Here is a 24,550-nt window from a genome sequence, read left to right as displayed (position 1 = left end):
CACTTCACTTGAACTTGTCAATAGGCACTCAATAAGGTTACAGACATAAATCAGGTAAAACAGCACAAAGATCATTTATTGTGTTAGAAATGCCAATGCATGCTGTGGTGGGATAGTTTGACAGGAAATGACAAGGTTTCCATCCACACTGTAATGAAGAGATAACAGTGCATGCCTATATTGGGCTCCCCAGTTTCAGCTACAACGTGAAAGTGACTTTTCAAAGAGTTTCAGTTGTCAACATCCAAGGAATCAGGGCTTCTTTACGTGTACGTATGATCAAGAGGTTTAGGTGTGTTATGGTGGGCTTTTCCTGTCCATGTCTGAGGAAATTCTGACCAGTGATGCACAGTTATACAGACTATCCTGAATGAATTGTCCAGCTTCCACAAAAAAGTCTGGCCAATCCCACCTACCTGCCCGTATATAACAACTAGCAAACACATGCTTCCTCAAGACATGTGATGGTAGTCGAGCACATACACCAACCAGGCATAACATTATGACCACCTGCCTAATATTGTGTTTGCTGACAAAACAGTCCTGACCCGACATGCACTGTGTATTCTGACACCTTTCTATCAGAACCAGCATTAACGTCTTTAGCAGTTTGACCAACAGTAGCTCGTCTGTTGGACCGGATCACACGGGTCAGTCTTTGCTCCCCATGTGCATCAATGACCCTTGACCGCCCATGACCCTGTCGCTGGTTCATCACTTTTCCTTCCTTGGAGCACTTTTGATAGATACTGACCACTGCAGACCGGGAACACCCCACAAGAGCTGCAGTTTTGGAGATGCTCTGATCCAGTCGTCTAGCCATCACAATTTGTCCCTTGTCAAACTCGCTCAAATCCTTACGCTTGTCCATTTTTCCTGCTTCTAACACATCAACTTTGAGGACAAAATGTTCACTTGCTGTCTAATATATCCCACCCACTAACAGGTGCCATGGTGAGAAGATCATCAGTGTTATTCACTATACCTATCACTGGTCATAATGTTATGCCTGATAAGAGTATTTTCAATCTGTTGCATCATAGAATAGGGTATAACAGCACTATCTACACACTCTTTCACAGATGGCCACAGACACTCTTGACTAATCACTTTTTTTTGCACCTTCATGTGATACCTTCTAAAGATTTTGTCTTCTATCCTAAAAATGAAGAAGAATAAATGAGTGTATAAACACTTTTCTTTGTGACAGATGTATTCATTATTTGTCCGATGAACTTCATATCTGATTCCCAAAAGTAATATCTTCCTGCTCTTGGAAATGTTTTGCCCTGTGTTATTTCAGACCCTGAATAGAAAGCCTGCATTACATTTCAGAACAACCAATCTTAGATATCTTGTCCAAAATCACAGCTTAGCCATTTGTTGTCTTGTCTTATTAACGATTGGGCCACTACTCAGGATCACCACACCGCCATCAGTTCTAGACGTAGCAAGAAAGATACACTTTACTGAAACAGTCCAGAGGTCAAAACCTCAATCAGCACATCTGAGTATAACAAAAAGAATTAAGGATAAAATACATAAGAGAAAAATTCTTAGTGGATTAAATAGAAATTTACACACACATATACTTTGTTGGGTTAAACAAGAAGGTGAGTCATAAATATAACAATTGCAAATGTACTTCAGTTTCACAATACTTACACGTGTGCTCCAGCTGTTTCCTGAGTTGTGTTGTTCACATATTGTGCTTATTATGTACATCCGGCATCCACTAGATGGCACTTCATAGCCAAAAAGTCCTTGTCCATCTGCTTCCCAAGTAAGTCTCTTATGTTTAGCAAGTTCACACACAGCCATGTTAACCAGACCTTCAAGATTTGTTTCTCTGTAACCTTTTGCTCTCAACGTGATTGTTGCCACGATCTGCATCTCAGATCGAAAAACCCTCAATGTACATTAAAAAATTCGGACTTATCTAGAAAATCCACAGGATACATTTGGTGGCCATATTGTATATATAAATCTAAAAACAAGAATACATCAGCCTTTACCCAGGAACACAGCAGAAGGTAAAACGTTCCAGATGTATGTCCACCCACAGATTTGGGTTTTCGAGGTTGCACTTTGCAGTATGATTCATTTCCCGTCATCTTCCCAGCAGCATTAAAATCACATTGACAGCTTTCACATTACACACTGTTTTTTTTTTTTTTTTTGGTACAGGCTGTCTGTCTGTTCCACTGTTTAACCAAAAGAAGCGGAGCAGATTGCCACTGACGTCCAATCCCTCCGAGAGTGAAGTGTTTTCCGGATACGAGAAGAGAGACATGCTGAGCTTCACTTCAGCCATCCATCCATCCAGTATGTTTGTGCACCACTGAACACTGTCACTGATCAAAAAACTTTATAGTCTGTGTATTTAATAAATCGTTTTCAAAGCAAAGTAGGATCATTTAAAACATCATGCTGTTTTAACAGACACCGGGAACAGTCAGCCATCTACAAACCGAGTACCTCTGATTCAGTGGAACCAGCAAGCCACCCCACTACCTCAACAAAGCAAAGGGTGGCCCACTGCATCACCTGCTTCAACAGGAAGAGGATACACACCTACACCTTGCCCACAGAAGCGCACCTATGCTTGGTATATCAACTGAACTTTTCTTGTTGGTTAATGATGTATTAAGTTAGAACATGTAAGTTTTTATATACTTCCAGGTCCCAGGCAGGGCCACAGAGACCTCCAGGCAGACAGGATTCCATGGCAACAGCCCCAGGCTTCAAGCAGGATGGATTTACAAGTGGGAGTCCAGCCACTCAATTCCAGAATAAAACTTTCAGTGCCAAGCAACCCATGCAGCAGCAGTCATTTACCCGAAACTTCAATCCAGCCAGAGGTTCCTTCACACCTTCAGATCTCACAGCAGGCAGTCAGAGACCTGCAGCTCAGAGTCAGAGCTCACAGTGGAAGATCAAATCTGGCAGACCTGGAGGGGGAACGTGGGTTGAGGACACTTTTGGTGCTTTAGGAAATGAGCACAGTACACAGTGGCAGGTAATTACTAAACAAAACCAGATCAACACTGAACAACAGTGTTATTAAAAATATACTATATTGCCAAAAAGTTTTGGGACACCCCTCCAAATCATTGAATTCAGGTGTTGCTTTTCAGGAGTTGGGCTCAGCCCCTTAATTCCAGTGAAAGGAACTCTTAAAGCTTCAGCATACCAAGACATTTTGGACAGTTTCATGCTCCCAACTTTGTGGGAACAGTTTGGGGATGACCCCTTCCTGTTCCAACATGACTGCACCAGTGCACAAAGCAAGGTCCATAAAGACGTGGATGAGTGAGTTTGGTGTGGAGGAACTTTACTGGGACTAAGGGGCTGAGTCCAACCCCTGAAAAACAGCACCTGAATTCAGTGATTTGGAGGGCTGTCCCAAAACTTTTGGCAATATAGTGTAAGAGTGAAGGAATTTAACCAGTGAGTGCGAGAAATCTGATGAACTTTTATTTGCTTTCTATTTACATTACACAGTAAACAAAAATCTGAAAACAATATCAGTTAAGCCATTTTGAGGCAACCCAAACATTTATTTCCTCAATTTTGTTCTAATTACTGATTAGGACGGCAACTAACTGATTCGTCCGTCCGTGTTTTAATGAATATCTACTGGCTGACTCACTAATTGCAACACTCAAATGCTCAATTATGTTTTGACGTGACAGGTTTGCACAAAGAGAATAATTTTCAATGTCTGGAATCAACTCCAAAGCTTGGGGGTTTTCATTGCCTGGAATCAGGAAATTGATTCAGGTGATTAGTTGATTAGCCTACTGATAATTAAGTAGCTCCATGTCAGATGTACTATGTTTCCTAATGTTGCTTGTCACTGTGTTGCAAAAGAAAAAAAAAAGTCTCAAATGTTCATTAAATATCTACATTCCTTGCAAGTTTTTGGCTCTAACCCTGTGAAGAAGTCATATTTTCACCCTTTATAGAAATCTGTGTTACAGGAAAAAGCACCACCCAAAAAAACACTGCGAATCCTCACCGCCGTTATAGAGGGAATGAAATACTGGAGCCAGTTTAAGGACAAAATTCCCATGATGTTTGAGGTTTTTGGTGAGTAGTCTTCTATATTCTCACCTGGCAATGTCACATGGCAAAATGTTGCTTTACTTTATAATATTCTTTGTGCTGATTTTGTCCCAGCCACTCTCGATTCAGCAGTTACAATAGGAAGATTTGGTGCCAAGAACTTCCTTATGAGGGATGGAAAAGACACAGTGCCGTGTGTGTACTATGAAAACGTAAGTACACTTTCTTCAAGTGTGTTAAAGCCAACAGAACACCTACATCCCGCAGCCATCCATATGATTTTAGTCGAATTGAAATCATATGCGTAATGATGGAGAGGACTGGTTTAGGAGCTGCTGTTCTAAATGATGTACATTATCACAGCTGAATGGCTTCGATTCTGTTTTCCCTTACTGTGTCTGCTCTTTTTTTAAAGATTTCTTCCTCTGCCAAGGGTTGATATTAAAACAGATATTACAGTAACAATTCTTAGCTGGATTCACATGAGAATTAGTTAATTTCCTATCCCTATCCCTAATCCTAAGCATTTGTCTGGATATTTTTTTTATTTTTTATTATTTAAAGGATCAGGTGCTGCCGAGGCTGATCCGGGGTCAGGTCCATCGCTGTGTGGGGAATTACGACAGACAGAAAAATGTTTTCACCTGCGTGTCAGTGCGGGCCGCCTCCCTGTCAGAGCAGAGAAATGCTCAAGAGGTTGTGAAGGCATCAGATGCTGAGATGAGAAACGAGGTCCAGGCTCTCTCTGAAATGTGATGCGAATGGACAGAGCAAGAATGTTTTATTGTTTCGAAGGTGTGTTTCGTTTTCATAAACTATAAATGCGTAAAGCAATGCTGATAAATCAATTTGACCGTTTATGTGCATTTTCTGTCAGTTTAACACTCGGTCAGTTCAGAAGACAAATAAAAAGTCATCTTCCTTTGTTAATGAAACATTTTATTACAAAGAGAAAAACACACAACAGCAAGTCTTGTTAAGGGTCAGGAGATAAACAAACACAGTTATGAGGTAATATCTCAAAATAGATCTTCCAAAAGGGGATCAACCTTTTTTCTTTTTCTTTTCTTTTTTTTTTTTTTTTTTAGCATGAACATCCATTGTACATAATTATTTACAGCCAAAACCACACAATGGAAAACCTAAAATACAACCGATTTACAGAATCAGAGATCAGACCTTACACACATAATTACAGACGAAAGGTATCACTTTACCGAAGATTATTACATTAACAGCGTCATCTGAGTGCGTTTTGGGAACGTATTCAAGAGCACATACATCTCTTTATCCTCATCGGTGCTTATCACGTGTTGTGTTATTTAAACAAAAGAAAATGAAGAACTTTGAATGTTTACACTTGCTCACAGTTTGGGATAGAATTTGTTTAACTTTTTGGATTGAAAATGCCACTGCATGCTTTATCACATTAATAAAAGGAAGGTAGAAAGCTGAAAACTGAATATACTCATTTTAGTCATTCTGAAAAACACATCACACAAAAAGGTACCAAGAAGAAATGCAAAGTTCAGGTTGTTGAGCATCTCAGCAATGTTGTGCTGTATTGCTTGGTGCGGTCTTGTTTTTGTCAATTAAATAATTCATTGAGACCCTTGACATAAAATGACAGTAGTGCTCTTATCTTTTAATCCGTCATTCGTTCCCCATTCGTCTTCCTATTGATATCTTCCTCGTTTTGTCCTTTTTCAATATCCCCTTGGAAATCTATTTGTACAGCTTCGTGTGAATATGCTAGATTTAGCGTCTAGACAACCTACAACCGAAACAATCCCCGATGCATTTGCAGCAAATCAAGAGGTTCACAGAAATGCACAACACAGGAAAAAGAAAACAAAACAAACAAACTAGGAAGCATTTACAAAACTACAGTTTCAGCAGAAGTAACCTGATCAAAGGTATTGAAGTCTTCTTAGTCATGGTTTTAAAAAAAAAAGGCACACGTTGGTTAGGGCAGAAAAAGTTTTGTTTGTCTTTTTGTTTTTATTTAGAGCAGTATCTCTGTGTCGACTTTGTGCACTAATGGGAAAATAAAAAGAAATGCAACACTGATGGGACTGAGATCTCAACCTTCACTGTCTAAACACTAATAATAAAGACATGATGATAACAGCGACATGGTTAAGAAAGTTTGAACACTGCAGTCTCCCATTTGGTTTAGACCTTCAGTTTAGACAGCCGAAGTAATAGTGAGATTTTCCCGCATCGGGAGCTAATTAGCGATTCACAGCGTCCCGAAGGCGCTCCCTGATGTGAAAGGGTCAGAAGAGGGAGTCCAAATTTATCAACCAGATGTGTGGCTGTCCTGCCAAAATTGTATTAACAGCCAAGACACAGTAGTCTTGTTTACACTAATCACCCTTTTCACTTTCATGACTTTCTCAGCTTCATGCAAGAGACCTCTTTAAAGATTTATTGGAAAAAATAAACAAGCACTGGGCTTGTTTCTGTAAAAACCAACAAGAAGGTGTTGCATTTATTTCTTTTTTTCCATAAGTATATCTTAGTAATTACATTTTTTTTTCTCCTGATCTCGTACAATCCTGAATATTCAGTTTCGTAACAAAACAGACAGCAAGTTTTAATATTCCTAATAAATCTGATAGGATGTGAGGGCAAACACAGACACACAGGTTTTAGTTCTCAGATTGTTCAAAATTACAACACAAGTTTAGTGGCGATAGTGCTTTCGTTGGCTTTATGTATTAAGTGGTGATGAGCCTCATCTACTGTTTTCTCAGTGTTGTTTGGACTTGTCTCAGTCCAGGTTCTAAAGCAAATATATATATATATATATATATATATATATATATATATATATATATATATATATATATATATATATATATATATATATATAAAAACACCAGTTTGTGTATTTTTTTTTTATTTAAGAAAAGGTTTTTCTGTTCTCCTAGCCTGTTAACCACAGTGTTGGTTGTTACTGGATAAATATATGGCATATTTTTTCCAAAACCCTTTTTTCATATTTTCATCAATCCGTTTAATTTCCTCAAAAGCCTGATCCGTTGTGAAGAAGAAAACATTCATAGCAAGTGGATCCAAGAACAGAATTTTCCTACTCTGCTTTGTAATTTGTCTTGGCTAGTTCAATATTATTTGATGTTGCATGAAAGATTTCTGAGTTCCTTGCTTTCCTCTTGATGTTCTGAATAATCCCTGATGTGTGGGAGAAAAGTTCTCCTTGTCCTCTTGCACTCTTTGCATCCAGATGTGTAATAGGTAGAACAAGAATGTTAGCTTTACCGTTCGCAATAGTCTCGTCTGCTGTTTTGGTGTTGCCTTTCCAAATTTTCCAAGTCGATGCATTAAATTGCATTTAATTTTATGTGATTAAAAGCACAAGTTAGTTTGCAGTGATACGAGGAAAAAAAAAAGCGACTTGCCAGGAATTTGCATTTCCAAAAAAACGTTCAGAAAACAGTTGGTAGACCACGAGCGATGCCGATGAAAGGAAGTAGCTTATCAGATGAAGGAAGACAATGCAGCACATCACACAATGAACACAATGGCTCCTCCGGGCACACTTATTCCAAAGAGGCAACATTATCATTGCTGACCATGAAAAAGAATGAGGCGATACAGATCTTAACAGCTCAGAGAAGATACCATGAGTATGGCAGGGGGTTTATAAAAGTGTGGGCAGTGGGGTGGGCAGGAGATGCTCTTTTGGGGCGTACTTGGCGAAGAAGGGTAAAAAGAGGGTGAGCATGACGGCCACGATGGCCAACATGTAACCCCAGCCTATCTGGCAGTCGCCGGCATAGTAGATATCCGAGTTTCCACAGAAGGACTTGACCAAACTGGAGTTTAGGCCAAAGGGATAGACCAGGAGACCGGATGCCATGATGAACACTGGAGAGAGATGGGGAAAAAAGAGAGGAAGTTAGTTCACAGTTCTTAATAGACAAAGCCTAATCAGTCCAGAGAAATTAATTCAATTTTTCTTTATAATTCACAGTTTTCAACTTAAGTTAGATGTTACACAGCCAGCGTCTCCTCTTATGCTGTCTGCAGACGGCTGTATGGTTTACTTCAGTACCTGGCTGTCAGTGACCAGTCCCAGCTTTTTCTTATATGCCACTGTTGCCAAGCAAATGTGTATTAACCTGTTTTGGTGTTATACTCAAGGAAACTGACATTCAAGGAGAATTACTGACAAACTGACAGAAGCTGATTTTTGGATTGTGTGATACATTTCAGTGCATGTTTTCTGTACCAAAAAAACCTTGGTCAAGAGTTAAGACTGGTCGTTATAGAACACATAATATGATGGGACAGATTTAGTGACATTGCAGTCAGAGAAGTTCTGTGAGCACTGATTACGACACTCATTCAAAAGCCCCAAACAGGAGGATGGCATGAAATATGGGTCAGCTAAATGGGCAACAAATGAAGCATGCTAATGGACAGAAAATTTATCCTTATTACCTCAAGCTCACTTTGCTTATCTGAGCACATTTTCTGCACAAAAAAGCCCTGATTTTGCGAACTAACAATGCGGGCAGAATGGGCGGTGGTGGCTTAAGTGTTTAAGGCTCTGGGTCGTTGACCGGAAGATCTGGGGTTCAAGCCCCAGCACTGCCAAGTTGCCACTGTTGAGCTCTTGAGCAAGGCCCTTAACCCTCTCTGCTCCAGGGGTGCTGTATCATGGCTGACCCTGCGCTCTGACCCCAACCTCCAAGGCTGGGATATGTGAAGAAAGAATTTCACTGTGCTGTAATGTATATGTGACAAATAAAGGCTATTTCTAATAACTTTCTTTAATCATAGATCTATCATCAGAGGATCTTCATCATATTGTCTGACATGGTGAACACATCAGGTCTGGAAACAACTTGTAACCTAAAAGCTAAGAGGTTGAGAAACGATCAGAATGGTCATTTTGTAATGATATGAATTAGAAAGTGTGTATGAGGTTTTGGAGGTGGTACACTGCTGCGTGATTGTTTAGAGACTTGTTTGTCGTGCCACTTAACTCGAATAGCTACGACATCTGATCTACAGAAGGTCAAAAAGGAAAAGTCAGAACATAACCAATTTCTCGTCGAAATCTTTTAGTAGCACACTGCATCCTCTTGGTGGCAGTAGAGCACCTGAGCATCACCTCACTGAACGTAATTTGAGTCAACAGTTTGCGGTCACAGAGTAATACACCTCCCTCAATATATCCATGGCTCCTGTCCAGTTACACAGGGGGAAAATATCCAGCAGACCACCACACACACACAAAAAAAAACCCATTTGCAAGCTGAAGGACAAAATCAGATTTCACAGCCGATGGTTAGAAAGCAGACCTCCTTTAAACGAGTGACAGTATTTTACAAAGGCAGGTAAACATTTCACAAGGAGGTGAAATCCATTACAAGGCAGCCAATAGATGGTCAGGGTTTTTTAAATTTTTTTGCTTTGTCATTGGTTATGCTGAAGTTTTAGAAGCCTCTCTCGGTCTGGCACACGTCAAAAGGCTCTTAAGCAGACTAGCCTATTGTGCCCAAAGCCACAGACTAGATCCAGTTACAGCCATGAACTGTAGAACTATGGAGACAAACGACTTCAGCAGTGAATTATGTTGAGGGATTTTATTGAATAAATTTGTGAAGTGTCTTCGAATTCCGCGCTTGGATTTCTACTACTGCATCCACACAGTTTGACATTTTCACAGAATTGTCAGTCAACTTTTGTCGTCCACGGGGTAAAAACCCGAACAAGTCGTTCTGCACCTTGGTGTAAAGCAACTACATAATATTTACATAGTGTGCCAAGTCATACAGAAAAATACACATGGTCCAGAGTGCATTCATGACTAATGCTAATTAACTTTATATAATAAGGTTTTACATAATCTGGCCTCATCCCTGTCTTATAACAGAAAGACCCAGAGTTCAGCTCTCTGCAGATGGCCCAATGTTTATCAGTCGGGGTCTGCTACTTCAAAGCCTGCCTGCTAATAGCCTTCCCTGTCAAGCTGGTGTTTAGCAAAAGCAAGAGACTTCTTTATGCGCCTTTCTCCCCAAACAAGACCGCCTAAATTCAGGCACCAGGTTTGGCTGCATCCCAGAAAAAGTCTATTCAGAAGTTCAGGGAAGTGCTGAGGGAATTAATGTAGACTGTTTAGCTAAATATATGCTGCATAAAGTGAGCTGCATTATGAAACGTGTGAAATCAACAAGGAGGAAACATTTTTCCAATAAATAAACTCAATCCAATCGATCAAAGGGGCAGAGATTTGATAGAGTGTAAGGGATTCAGCTCAGAATTTGTAGTAGTAGTCTGGATCAGATAAAGAAGTCCACAGCGCAAGTGTGTGTGTGAACAATCTCAAAGATGGCATACAGCTTTGTGACTCTAGTTCTTCATTTTATCCAACATGTCCAGGGACCGGTTTGCAGAAGAGTCCCACTGTGCAGCAGTAATACTCCACTTAATCAGGACTGCCTCCGGAACAGCAGTGAGTGGCTTACAGACTTAGAGCTTTAAGCAGTCTTAGTGGATTCTATTCAAACAATAAAATGTCAGTATTTGGGGATGGAAAGAAAGCTGATTTGGCAAATATTAGATTAAGAGTCCAATTTTTAGTGAGGGGCAAAAAGAATGTGAATCTACAGTCTGGCCTTTAAAGAAATCAGCCCCAGCCTCTACTTCATACCACACTGTGCATTTTTGCTTACTTACTGTTGACTGCACTGGGTCCACAAGAATAATCCACTTATTCTATTACTCTTTTATGTTACCTTGCTGCCTTATTAAGAAGCCGGCTGTTGTGAATGCTCACTAGATACTGAGTATAACCCTGTAGTTGTAAGGCAATTGACCAGAAATATCAAGATTGCCTATCAAGATACTCTAGGCTTCCAGCCAATGTTGATTATGTTCCAGATCTGCTCCACTTATATCCACCTTTCCTAGTCGATACACGCTTTTTAGTCAGGAGGCGGGGTTGGCGACTTGGACGAATTAGATCCTTGACCCTGGTACAAAACAATTGCCCTTTCCAAAGTGTTTTAGTTGCAAACGTGATTTATTTTAAAGAGATTGTACATGTCTGTTGTTAAACAGCGTAAGTTTCATCTGACTCGTCACTAAACACATTAATACTGAGCAGCAAAAGCTCATTTCTTGCATGGGAGGATTGGTTAATCGAACATGCATAAGCCTACGGTGGCAGTTTGTGACGAGGCACAAATGATAGGATGATGGGATTCACTGGATGGTGTAATAACGTCGCAGACCTGCCTGTGTGACGGAGCTCATTACAGTTTAACCAGGCACTGATCAGTCTACCAGCGATCAGTTTCCTACCGCATCTCATTAAGCCATCGTTTAGCCTTATGAGATTTCAGTCACTCCACAAAAGTAAATAAATAAATAAATAATAATACTAGGACAATGTTTGTTTAGTGCATTTTTTTTTGTTAGTCAGTCATGCCGGGTTGTCAAGTAGCTGTTTGTGTTTCAGTTCGACTGTTTACTTTGGAGCCAAATTCCATTAAGTCTCATGTCTCCATTCTGTTACCTGTGACTTTCCAAACGATCCACAGGTTTCCTTGTTATTTCCGCTCCGCTTCACACAGGTTTATACTGTAGAATACTGATGGAGGAGAAAAAAAAAATGGTCGAAACAGTCCTACGAACCTAAGGGGAATTTTTTCCTCTGAGACATCAGCGGCACTAACAGAGACGCTTGAGTGGAGCTAGAGTACTAACACAATGGCTTATTGCTTATGGAAATGCAGTTAAAATGCGATTACAGTACGCATAAAGGGTTGTACCCACGATAGCCGCGGGGCAGTAAAGCACCCTGATATTGCGCGACGCCTCCTAGATCTTGGTTCCGTCATGCATGATGGTACTCAGAGCAGTACATATGGCTAAGACGGGGTGTCCCAGACGGTTATTGCCCGGCTGTAGCAATGGCAGGAACGCAGTAACAGTTGGCTAGATGACATAGTAAAAGACTGGATATTTCTTATAGGCATTAAAGCATGAATTTCATTACTGTTTTTTAACCCACCATCCTCAACCTTTTTAAAGTATTGCTGCCGCTATGTAAACACTTCAGCTGTGCGTTATGAGTCACAGGTTAAACAATCTCTCCTCACACTCACACATACCGTACAAATCAATATTCCAGGGGACAAATGTAGTCTAACAGCTTGTCCTTGCACTCTCGTCGGTGTTGCAGCTCCAGCACGCTTGTCTGATTAAATATTTCACAAGCTTAGCGAGCAAGAGGGTAATGAGGTTTAATTAGCAGGCAGGAACCCGTCTGCCCCTTCCGCTACAGCTTCTGTGTTGGAGCCTCAGATCTCTCCACACTCGCACCAAAGCACTGACTTTTCATACTTCCCCCAGACTTAATAAAGTTTTCAACACTGTCTGTATTAGTTATTGGGATGATAACCCGATAACCCCATTACAGAGTGTTCAGTATCTTCCTGGAACTTAATAGAAAATTCTTTAACATTCAATGAGTTGGGGAAAAAAAGGTGTTTATATTATTATTTAAAGCCGACTTTATTAAAATAATTTAGATTTTTCCCTTTCAGCTTTCTTATAAGTAGGTTCTATTCATTTCTCCATAGCTGTGTATCAACTCTAATGTGTGTATAAACATTAAGCGGAATCCTCAAATCCGATTAGTTGATTATTTTCTATACCAGCAGTCCTGCTTTAATTTGAATCACAGGATAATATTACATTATTCTTACTAAAGTAACAACTTAGCCAGGGACTTGGAAAGGTTTTTAATTTCATGCGTTGTTATTCAGCATTTTGCCAACACAAAAGCTGTTTAGCAATGTAGCTTATGTAAATGTTGCTCTCATAACGGAATTATAAAACAACAATCTCTTTGGTATTTTATTTAGCTAACATATGGCGCTCATGCTAAGCAGATTGCTAATTCAAACTAATGCAATGAAGTGAAATACGCATCAGAGTATATTTTTGCTAGCAGGAGCTTCGGATCTCCTATTTTTCACTCTCTCCAAACAAATTAAAACATGAAGGGTAAACATGTGACTCTATGCTTGTCGCCATGGTTACATTCCAATCTGCTTGCTTACGTAGTAGATGGATCATTTCTACGTGTGATGACGGGTGTGACAGAAACAGAAGTCTCATAAGTCGGCTGTCTTTCAAGGCGGCACTGCGATATCTACAAAGATAGCTGTAGGAAAACAGTCTGAAATGGGTTTTCGATGGTAGTATATACGTATCACCATGTTGCCAGGCTAAGGCTCACTGATGCACGTGGGGAGCGAAGACTGGCCCGTGTGATCCGATCCAACAGATGAGCTACTGTTGCTCAGATTGCTGAAGAAGAAGATAATGCTGGTTCTGATAGAAAGGTGTCAGAATACACAGTGCATGACGGGTCAGGGCTGTTTCGGTAGCAAAAGGTGGACCAACACGATATTAGGAAGGTGGTCATAATGTTATGCCTGGCCAGTGTATCTTCAACAACGATACAAAGAACTAACCTGTCAGCCAATCAGGGGCAAGTATTATGGCTTGCTATTATGTGATATGATATACATTGTTCTTTAGTATGAATGGATTTAATAATCGAGCTACTGAAATGCTCATGGTGTAGATTTCATCCCTGAGAAACTTGAACAGAAGTGCACAGACAGACCGAGAGAGTGATTCTATAACTTTCTCTCAGGTGTGAAGAGCAGCAATCGGGAAGCTGATATTCTTCTGCCGCAGCGTACGTGAAGTGTGTAATGACGTGGCGTCGAAGCATGAAAGTGAAGCACGACGCTTATCGCCATCTTAACAAGTGCACGTTCAATTCGTGTACAAACACACTTGGCAATGGTTCAGGTGGAATTCCCAGCCTGATTATGAGGGCTTGTGTGGTAAACAACTAGTGGCTTTAGATGTGGGTGTCTGGCAATGTGTGTGTGTGTGTGTGTGTCTCACTCATTCAGAGATGGCACAGTAACAGGGATTCTCCTAATCAGCCAGCTCGAACCAGCTTGTATCTAACAGAGCAGCTGTGAGTTGTTTGCAAAACTACATTACCCACGATTCCCAGGGCGGCCATGTAAACAGTCGCACGACGACCTGATTTAGAGGTCTGTCGAGAAACCATTGGCAGTCAGGCTAACTATTCCCTAATGAAGTTGGAGTTGATTAGACTGCAGCTGATCAAGTCCAAGAATGTTTCTCTCCAGATAATGACTTCATTAGCCCAGTTCTTCTGTGCTGCATCTCCGGTGGTTAACATTATGTACCTTGCGTCTCTATTGAAATTCGATTAAAACCCAATATACGTTAGCGTTGGACGGGAACAACGGATTGGGAGGAAAGGCAGAGGCAGCGATGATACCTGTCTGGCTTGTTAGAACACGCCCAAATCAGTCAGAGATCGCTGTCTGTATGATTACAGTCTCTGATGTCCTTTAGATGTTACTCACTATTCTCAGGGAGGCACGCATGCTGGCCTGCATGCTAACACACACACACACACACACACACACACACACACACATGAGAGGGAACTCAGGGGAGTGCTCAAGAGTGAAGAAGCAACCATTTGAATAGGAGGACAAATGTTGTGGTGCTTATCTCCTGTGACCCATATGCCTGCACTGAAACCTGCAGATCTGCTTACACAAAGACAACACACACACACACACATACACACACACATTTTAAATGCCAGCAATAATAGTGAAGTATACAGAATATAAATATCAAGTCAGGGCTTTGCGATGACTCCAGTATTTTCACTTTAAGTAATTTTATTACAGCTTAGAAGTTATATTTGTTCTTTCCTTCAATATTTCTTGCTAATCCTCATTTCTCATGATGCCTATGTTTTTGAACTGCACTAGTCCCTTTTCTCTCCATACATATAGCTGATCATTATGGCTTCTGATCAGAGAACAGTGCTACAGACGGCTAGGTCTTTGTCCTGCTGGTCAGTTTAGATTCTTCCTTGTTCGATAGCCTTTCAGCCCATGGTGTTGGAGGACTCTCTGAATTCCCTGAAGTCGCAGGGCTCAGATGCTTATAAATGGCTGCACAGGCTCAACACCCAGGGCAAAACTATTGAATATGTTGCTATGTATTGACTAAATATCGACTATGTTGCTTTGTTTCTTGTTCGTAGTCCTCCTTGCGTTTAAGTAATAGCTCACATTGTCTTGGTCAGTTGATAGAAGCTCTGTCTATGGGACTTCTATCACTCTCAGTCCCTTTAACAGCTTTGGAAGTGTCCAGTACATGTATATGTGTAACCCTCACGGGTCCTACTCGCACCCGCTCCGAGTGGGTCTCTGGCATGGGAGGCGGGCGCACTAAGAAGGAGGCTGAAGACTACAACCAGCAACTAGTTGCTAGTGTGCCTCTTGAGATCAGGGAGTGAGGTTTACCTGCACCGCACCTAAAGCTAGCCTCCATTACATTCACTCCCTTAAACCTCACTCCCGTCCGGGTCACGGCACCAGTGTAACCCCCTCCGGGTCCTACTCGCACCTGCTCCGAGTGGGTCTCGAACCCGGGTCTCCGGCATGGGAGGCGGGCGCACTAACAAGGAGGCTAAAGACTGCAGCCACTAGTGCGCATCTTGAGATCAGGGGATTGAGGTTTACCTGGACAGCACCTCCATTACATATGCATGCAACCTACTACACATCAGCATATTTTAAACCAAGCCAAATCGATCAAACTGACCAAAAGAGCACTTCCTGGCAACATTAAAGCAACAAGATACAAAAGCTGACAGAAACACAGCACAGAGGCCACATGGAGAAAATAAAATAATGTAATATCTATAAAAGTCTAATAAATCTTTATTTGTGGGCAGAGCCCTCGTTCGTTTTGTGGCGGCAGAGCATTTTTTTTGTCAGTGATGAAACGTGTTGACATACAGCATATGCTGAGGGGCCCCCAGAAATATTGTTTAATTACAGCCTTGCCCATGCAGTCGTACATCAAAACGGTGGCTTTGTCGGCGGCTAAACACACTGTTTTTCTCCATTCCTGTTCATTTGCCCCTCGTTCCCTATCCGCTTGATTAGCGAACAGATGCTTGGTGTACTGAAATGACAAGTGTCTTGGAGGGAATATGCAAATGGGCTGCTCAAGGCCTGAACAACAACGACAACAACAATGAAAACATTGTGGTCAGGTTTATAAAAGAGAAGAAGAATTCAGGAGAAATCAAGAGCTTTAATGTTCTTAGATCTGTTCAATCTCCATTTCTGGCTTGTATAATCACACAATTTGGACTAGCCCTCATGTAGCTTTATCTATCTGTCTGTGACGGAATGTGAGTGTGTGTGTGTGTGTAGTTGTGGCTTCCTTGACATCCGGTAACTATAATTCTTCAATTTTTTTAGCCTTCTGGTGGGCTTTCTAACATATGTTATAAAGAATGAAATAATGTGTCTATGTTAAAAAGGAAGTCTTAACACACGTGTACCCTTATTCTGTTTGCCCTTTCCTCCGAGACACTGTCTAGGCTACGTCTGTGTAATGGAAGCTGAAGCTATGCCGCTTCTTAGATATTGCTATTCATTGGCAGGGACCAAGGAGGTATTTCCATTTTTCTATTTCCTTAGAGGACAACCAGCTGACCATCTCTCTCTCTCTCTCTTTGACAGTTCTCTCTAACGCAAACTAGTTCCTTCCACCATATGGACAAGCCAGAAGTTGTGTGTGTGTCTGATAAATAGCAGCGCTAAACATAAACAAAAGCTCTGTCTCAAACATTAAAATTTATAAATAAGCAGTTATGTCTACTGACACGCTCTCCTGATTTCTAGATCGTTTCACACAAAAGCTGTGTCGGAAGACGCCCCATCGGCTGCGTCCATAGTGAGTTTGTAAGAGGAAGAAGCGTTCTGACATTTCTGCGTGTGAATTAATTACGTCTCTTAGCCATTAGCCACGGGATGTTGACAGGAAATGAGCAAATGCAAACAGATTCCAGAGTGGACTGAGACACCAATGACCCATGAGCTGAAATTATAGAGCTATGTACATGTCTGTGAGACAGAGCGTAATTAGGCGCACACCCTACTAATGGGTTTCACATCATGCTGATCAGCCATATCACACCACACCACACACACACACACACACACACGTCTCACAGTGATATGCAGGTCAGCCCGTATATTACGTGGCATTTATACTCTGTTCAGATTAAAAGGCACTCCATTTATATTTCATGCTTAAATAGATATTAATCTTCTGACCAATAACAGCCAATGCATGTAGTCCACTGTGGAAGCGAAAGTGCTTTTCGTTTTTTTCTCATACCATAAACGTCTGGCTCTTGTTAGGTTTCCTGAAAAGCTTCGTGCCGTCGTGAAATAGACATCAATTCAGTTTGTAATCAGAACCGGACTCTGCCATGTTCCTGCGCCATCTCATCATTCATCCGAACAGAGAAGAGCACTTATACACCCTGTACAAACAGCAGTAAAGTTGAAACAATTTAGAAATGACCTAATAAGCAAGACATTTCATCAACAGAGCTGACAAAATGAGTCGGCACTAGTATTAGAGTAAAAATAGGAAGTATAAAGCTCGAATTAAAATGTAAAGACTGATGTGAAGGATGCTGAGAATACTTTTCCTATTCTAAACATTTGTCAGTGATGTTATTTTTCCATAAATTCAGCCGATCAGAAACTGGGCTCGAAACTTAGAGCTAGGCAGGGTGCCTTTCTGTAAAGTTGAAATGAAATGTTCATGCAGAATGAAAAAATAATAGGGTTTGTATTATACACAGACCAGGCATAACATTATGACCACCTGCCTAATATCGTGTTGGTCCCCCTTTTGCTGCCAAAACAGCCCTGACCCGTCATGCACTGTGTATTCTGACACCTTTCTATCAGAACCAGCATTAACTTCTTCAGCAATTTGACCAACAGTAGCTCGTCTGTTGGATCGGATCACACGGGCCAGCCGTCGCTCCCCACGTACATCAATGAGCCTTGGCCGCCCATGACCCTGTCGCTGGTTCACCACTGTTCCTTCCTTGGACCACTTTTGATAGATACTGACCACTGCAGACCGGGAACACCCCACAAGAGCTGCAGTTTTGGAGATGCCCTGATCCAGTGGTCTAGCCATCACAATATGGCCCTTAATCAAATGCGCTCAAATCCTTACGCTTGTCCATTTTTCCTGTTTCTAACACATCAACTGTGAGAAAAAAATGTTCACTTGCTGCCTAATATATCCAACAGGTGCCATGATGAGGAGATCATCAGTGTTATTCACTTCACCTCTCAGTGCTTATAATGTTATTCCTGATCTGTGTATGCATGCAAAAATGAAGTGTATATCAGTAATAGCACACTACACACAAGTGGGCAGGATGGTCCAAACACTGGATATAAGCTTTCTTTTTTTTACTAATCCATTTACTCCTGACGAATACGCAAACACGCAAATCCCCTGTGTGGGCAAACACAGAAAGAAAGAGAAAAGAAGAATGCTTGGAAAAAAGAAAAAAGGATATGGATGCACGCACAAAAGCTTGCGTGATTTTTTTCAAGCAGGCGAATGCGTAAACGTGGCTTTAAGGCATGATTTATAGAGCTTCAATAAACTATTTGTATGCATTAGCTCGGGTTAAATGATCGCACGCTTATGCGAATATGACAGAAGACGCACTACTGTTAACCGGCTTTAGGGTTCACTCGAGCACCCCGCATTAATCTCCGTGTCACCGGCAATCGATCACCTTAATTGCGTGCATTTCCATGTATCCGTGCACGTTTTAATGCCGTTAATTCATTTAGATGTCAGAGGAAGCGCTCGTCCTTGGTAGCGTAATAATCTAAACAAGGGGAATGCTGCCGGTGTTGCACCGAGCTTGAGGTTAAGTCGGCATAACAGCTGTCTCAGCAGTTTACTGTATGGAGCGTGGACCTGTTAACAGAACATCGACTTCATAACGAAGAGCTGTGTGTGTGTGTGTGTGTTGCACAAGTAACAGTGAGGGAACTCATTTGTATGATATCTAACATGACATCCATACACCATGTGTGTGTACTCATGTATCAGCGGACATATGCTTTTACACAGGTCATAAAGCCATAAGATTTATGCCTGTTTTAAGTGTTTGCATTGTTAGTGTGTGTGTGTGTGTGTGTGAGAGAGAGAGAGAGAGAGAGAGAGAGAGAGAGAGAGAGAGGAACTGTGTGCTTGCCAACTCCCTATTGGCTAATCTCAAGAGGACATAGTCTGTCAGTAAGACAGAGTAGTCACACCTGAGCACGGTAACCAGGACTGAGCTAGCATTCATCAGTCCGGAAATAAGTGTGTGTGTGTGTATGTGTTTGTTTATGCCACCATATCTGAACTCGCTCTGCTTACCCAACAGTGATCGTGTGTCACAATCTGTGATTCCATATCTGCTTGCTGTGTTGCTATGTATAAGAAGCAGGGGGGACATGTGTGTATCTGAGTATGTTTGCATGAATGCGTGTGTGTGTGTGTGTGTGTGTGTGATGCCTGGAGTAATGAATTCCTGTGAGCTTCCAGCAGTGCTGCAGTAATGAAGGCCAGCAGTAGCAGAAGAAATGGCCTTGAAATAAATGAAGCGTTCATATGGTATGAATGAGACTTGATGGGATGTGTGTGTGTGTGTGTGTGTGTGTGTGTGTGGGATAGCTGCTTATTTATGTCAGGTCATTTATTGCCTGAACTCTACTCACAATGCCTGAGGAAATAAGAAAGTTCATAAGACACCTTGGACACAGACATGAATAGACAAAACCATGTGGGGATGGGTGTGTGTGTGTGTCTTCTTTTATACCTTTTGGCTTCACTCGCTCAATGTTGTCCTCACAGCAGTAAAAAAGTCTCGTCCTTTGTTATACCGCATTGATATTGATATACAGCAATCAGGTATAACATTATGACCACTTACAGATGAAGTGAATAAGACTGATCTCCTCATCATGGCACCTGTTAGTGGGTGGGATATATTAGGCAGCAAGTGAACATTTTGTCCTCAAAGTTGATGTGTTAGAAGCTGGAAAAATGGACAAGCGTAAGGATTTGAGCGAGTTTGATGAAGGGCCAAATTGTGATGGCTAGACCACTGGATCAGGGCATCTCCAAAACTGCAGCTCTTGTGGGGTGTTCCCGGTCTGCAGTGGTCAGTATTTATCAAAGGTGGTCCAAGGAAGGAACAGTGGTGAACTGATGACAGGGTCATAGGCAGGCAAGGGTCATTGATGCACGTAAGGCTGGCCCGTGTGATCCGATCCAACAGACGAGCTACTGTTGCTCAAATTGCTGAAGAAGTTAATACTGGTTCTGATAGAAAGGTGTCAGAATACACAGTGTTTGACGGGTCAGGGCTGTTTTGGCAGCAAAAGGGGGACCAACACGATATTAGGCAGGTGGTCATAATGTTATGCCTGGTCAGTGTGTCTTCAACAACAATACAAAGAACTAACACTCACCTGTCAGCCAATCGGGAGCAAGTATTATCACATGGCTGTGACCAACACAATATTAGGCAGGTGGTCATATTGTTATGCCTGGTCGGTGTAGTCACACATATATAGAGTGTTTTGGTGCAGCGGAAGACAGTAGACCTTCATTTCGAATGCTATGGTGCTGAAGTCATGAATATGCAAATATGTTCTCCGTCAAGACTGTTCTAGCTAGTAGCGCCATCCACTGCCAAACGTTGTTACTATGGCAACCAGTAGTAGCCACACCTACTGGTGACATGCAGAAGAGTTATGTGTCTGGTTTGTTCTAACAGAGATCACCCTGTTAAAAATACATGTGGAAGTGAACTCTCCTACACATTTATTACTATGTAATAACCACTGGGGCTTCACCACAGGAGAGCTACCAGTGATAGAAAAAGTAGCGTTAAAAGTCAAGAGCACAATTTCCAGTGAGTCCAGGGTCACAAGTTAGGTGTGAAATAGTTGACGTTAGAATGTAGTATATTGGACACAGAAGTATATTTTCTTTATTTACAGGGTTTGATAGAATTCTTCGCACTGTGACTATCCAATAAACCTCCTAAATATTCAGTAACGTAGTCCGTTATGATCGATAAAAAAAAGAGTAATGTTCTGAATACATTAAGAATGCATTTCTTTTTACCAGACGCACGTGAAAAGTCACCCCGGTCTCCGGAGAGCGTTAGTGCCGCCGTGTCACCAGTCTGCCCCATTAAATATGAAGTCATATTACTGAACTAATTTCTCCTGCTGAAATGCTAGATGTGAGTGCAGTGGAGCAGCGCTGAGTAAGTTTTCCCAGTGAGCAGAGCAGAAGGCGTGTGACGGCTGAGCTGGAACATGACGGGCTGTTTGTAATAATATAATCATGTGCTAAGATGTTCATCGGTAATAGAATAGAGTATTTAAACCCACGTGACAGCGGAGTAGTATTCACAGCGTCTATATGCGATCACTGTGATCTGTCTCTCTCTCTATGTGATTATGGCATTTTGGCAGACATCTTTATCCACAGTGACTTATATTTATCTCATTTATACAACTGAACAATCGAGGGTCTTGCTCAAGGGTCCAGTGGCAGTTCGATGGTCCTTGGTGGTGGGATTCCAACCTCTTAACCACTAAGATACCAATTCAAATAAAGAAAGACTTTCCCTTTCTCAGTCTCTCTCTCTCTCTCTCTCAATTTATGTCTCTCCTTCTCTCTCTCTCTCTTTCTCAATCTGTCTCTCCTGCCCTCTCTCTTTCTCTCTCTCTTTCTCAATCTGTGTCTCCTGCCCTCTCTCTTTCTCTCTCTCTCAATCTGTGTCTCTCCTGCCCTCTCTCTTTCTCTCACTCTCTCTTTCTCAATCTGTCTCTCCTGCTATCTCTCTCTCTCTCTCTCGCTCTCTCTCACACACACACACTTTGTCTTTCTCTCCCACTTTGTCTTTCTCAGTTAAGTTCAGTTTATTGGCATGGCTGTTATAAATCAGATTGTTGCCAAATAGTGATACCAGTAATACACATATATCTGTGTAACAGCATAATAAACAAACAACAACAAAAACTGACTGGTAAGTATTTCTATATATTGCACAGTGTATATTCAGGGTCTCTCTCTCTCTCTCTCTCTCTCTCACTTTGTCTTTTCACTTAAGTTCAGTTAATTGGCATGGCTCTTATAAATCAGATTGTTGCCAAGTAGTGATCCATATAATACACATAGTGTATATCTGTGTAACATATTGTATATTCAGGGTCTCTCTCTCTCTTTCTCTCTCTCTCTCTCTCTCTCTCTCTCGATCTGACTCTCGATGTGTCTCGATTTCTGTCTCGCCGGCTCTTTGTTGCACTCTCTGTGTTTCTCTCATGTATTCTCTCTGTGTCTCACTCTCATAGTGTCATATTTGTGGTTAATGGTAGCTCTTAAAGGCTGCCCTCACTAATGGGATCCCATGAGAGACTCCACACACACACACACACACACACACACACAGAGAAATGAAATACGCCACCCTCTGATACACTCACACACACCTGCCTCCCTCGGTCTCTCTGTGTGTCTCTGGCGATGAATTCTCTGATGTGTAGTCAAACACATGGCTGCCTGTGATGCTGTTTAAACATTAAAGACTCTGCATCCAAGTGTGTGTGTGTGTGTGTGTGAAAGACAAAAACAACAAAGAGCTTCATATCAGTGTAGATTCTTGAAACTTGTGAAGGAGTCTTGCTGATCCTTGTTCATGTGTTGATCTGTGTGTGTGTGTGTGTGTGTGTGTGTGTGAGAGAGAGAAACACAGTGCCATAAAGCCCATCTTACCCATACCACTGATGCTCATTAAAGCAGAAGCTCTGAGAGGAAATCAGTATTGGATCAGTATCAGGTATCGGACCATCCCCAGAGCTCTGTTATCTGATATCTGATGGCACACTGACAATTAAAGTGAGATTGCTCTCCACACACACACACAAATCTGAGGTTTAGCTTTTCATGTTGCCATGCTGCTACTTTTATAATTACAATACTAGTGCAGAGGGAGAGAGACATTCATCATTGTTTCAAGTGTGTGTGTGTGTGATGTGTGATGTGTTAAGTGGAGTGTAATTTGCTGCCGCTTGCATGCAGTGTTGACGGTGGGGAGAAGAGCCTTTTACTCTCACCACAAAAATGGCAAAAGGATGGTGTAGAGATAGAGGTCACAGAGTGGAGACACACACACACACACACACACACACTGAGCACATCGCTTAGATACAGTCTCAATTCTACGACTACACTCCAGGCCATGTGTCAAACTAAGCTCCAGGAGCTTGCGGATGCATGTTGTCTCATTCCATAGTGTGTCCTTTGATTATTTGTGTGTGTGTGTGTGTGTGTGTGTTTAAAGGCAGCTGTGCGCTCTATGGCCTGTGCAAGTCCAATCTCTGAGAACCGATGCCATTATGAGCTATCAAGACAGGGCAGCATCACAGGTCTAATGGAGCTGTTATCTTCCAACCAGGTGTGCGTGTTTGTGTGTGTGTGTGTGCCCTGGAGTGCTCTTTTATGAGAGTCACCGCTGCAGAAATTACAGCACTCATAGCTGAAAATTACAGAACGCTTACAATGTCCCTCCAGTGTACCCACATATTTACAGAGATTATGATACAAACAGGAATTGAGCGCTTTAAACTACTGTTTTCATAATTTGGACGTTTAGGGGAAAGGCGTGAGAAGAATAAAGTTTAAAAAGAAAACACACAAAGCTTTGCAACTGTGATAATGTCTGATGTGAAATGTGTACCGGAATGCTCATCATCATTATCATTATCATTATCTAAGTAAATAATAAAAAAACAATAAAAAAACATGGACAAATTGAATCGGTTTGTTGACACTGACACTGGAGACTCCTTCCATAAACATCTCCTTTCAGAAAGCTTCATCACATATATATTAATACACTATACTGCCAAAAGTTTTTGGACGTCTGCCTTTACATGCCTGTGAATGTAATATGGAGTTTGTAACTATAACAGCTTCAATTATTCTGGGAAGGCTTTCCATGAGGTTTATGGGAATTTTTGACCATTCCTCTAGAAGCGCATTTGTGAGGTCAGGCACTGATGTTGGACGAGAAGGTCTGGCTCACAGTCTCCGCTTTAATTCATCCCAAAGGTGTTCTATCAGGTTGAGGTCAGTTCCTCCACACCAAACTCACTCATCCATGTCTTTATGGACCTTGCTTTGTGCACTGGTGTGCAGTCATGTTGGAACAGGAAGGGGTCATCCCCAAACTGTTCCCACAAAGTTGGGAGCATGAAATTGTCCAAAATGTCTTGGTATGCTGAAGCATTATGAGTTCATTTCACTGGAACTAACGGGCCGAGCCCAACCCCATCAGACACCTGAATTCAATGATGTTGAGGGGTGTCCCAAAACTTTTGGCAATATAAGTGTATACACAGCTGTGATTTGAGCTTCACTTGAAACTATTGTCAGAGCTGCTGAT

The 24,550-nt window shown here is 41.6% G+C and overlaps 2 protein-coding genes across 2 annotated transcripts in view; one reads left to right on the top strand and one right to left on the bottom strand.

The window, feature by feature from the left end:
* Positions 1-1,739: 1,739 nt before the first annotated feature.
* On the top strand, positions 1,740-5,505 carry LOC131348681 (spermatogenesis-associated protein 22). Its single transcript, XM_058383816.1, has 8 exons — positions 1,740-1,783; positions 1,899-1,915; positions 2,188-2,325; positions 2,443-2,608; positions 2,683-3,019; positions 3,984-4,092; positions 4,183-4,280; positions 4,633-5,505. The coding sequence occupies exons 1-8, from the start codon at positions 1,740-1,742 to the stop codon at positions 4,822-4,824; spliced, it is 1,101 nt and encodes a 366-aa protein (XP_058239799.1). The 3' UTR covers positions 4,825-5,505.
* A 1,417-nt stretch (positions 5,506-6,922) lies between these two features.
* LOC131348336 (LHFPL tetraspan subfamily member 7 protein) overlaps positions 6,923-24,550 on the bottom strand; it is a 118,211-nt gene continuing 100,583 nt past the window's right edge. The window contains exon 3 of the mRNA XM_058383151.1: positions 6,923-7,962. Within this exon, the coding sequence (XP_058239134.1) occupies positions 7,736-7,962 (227 nt within the window). The 3' untranslated portion in view covers positions 6,923-7,735. The remainder of the gene's footprint in view (positions 7,963-24,550) is intronic.

This window comes from Hemibagrus wyckioides, linkage group LG28 (genome assembly GCF_019097595.1).
Source record: "Hemibagrus wyckioides isolate EC202008001 linkage group LG28, SWU_Hwy_1.0, whole genome shotgun sequence".
Lineage (NCBI taxonomy): Eukaryota > Metazoa > Chordata > Actinopteri > Siluriformes > Bagridae > Hemibagrus > Hemibagrus wyckioides.
Note: the sequence above shows the minus strand (reverse complement) of the source record. Positions and strands in the feature narration are given on the sequence as shown.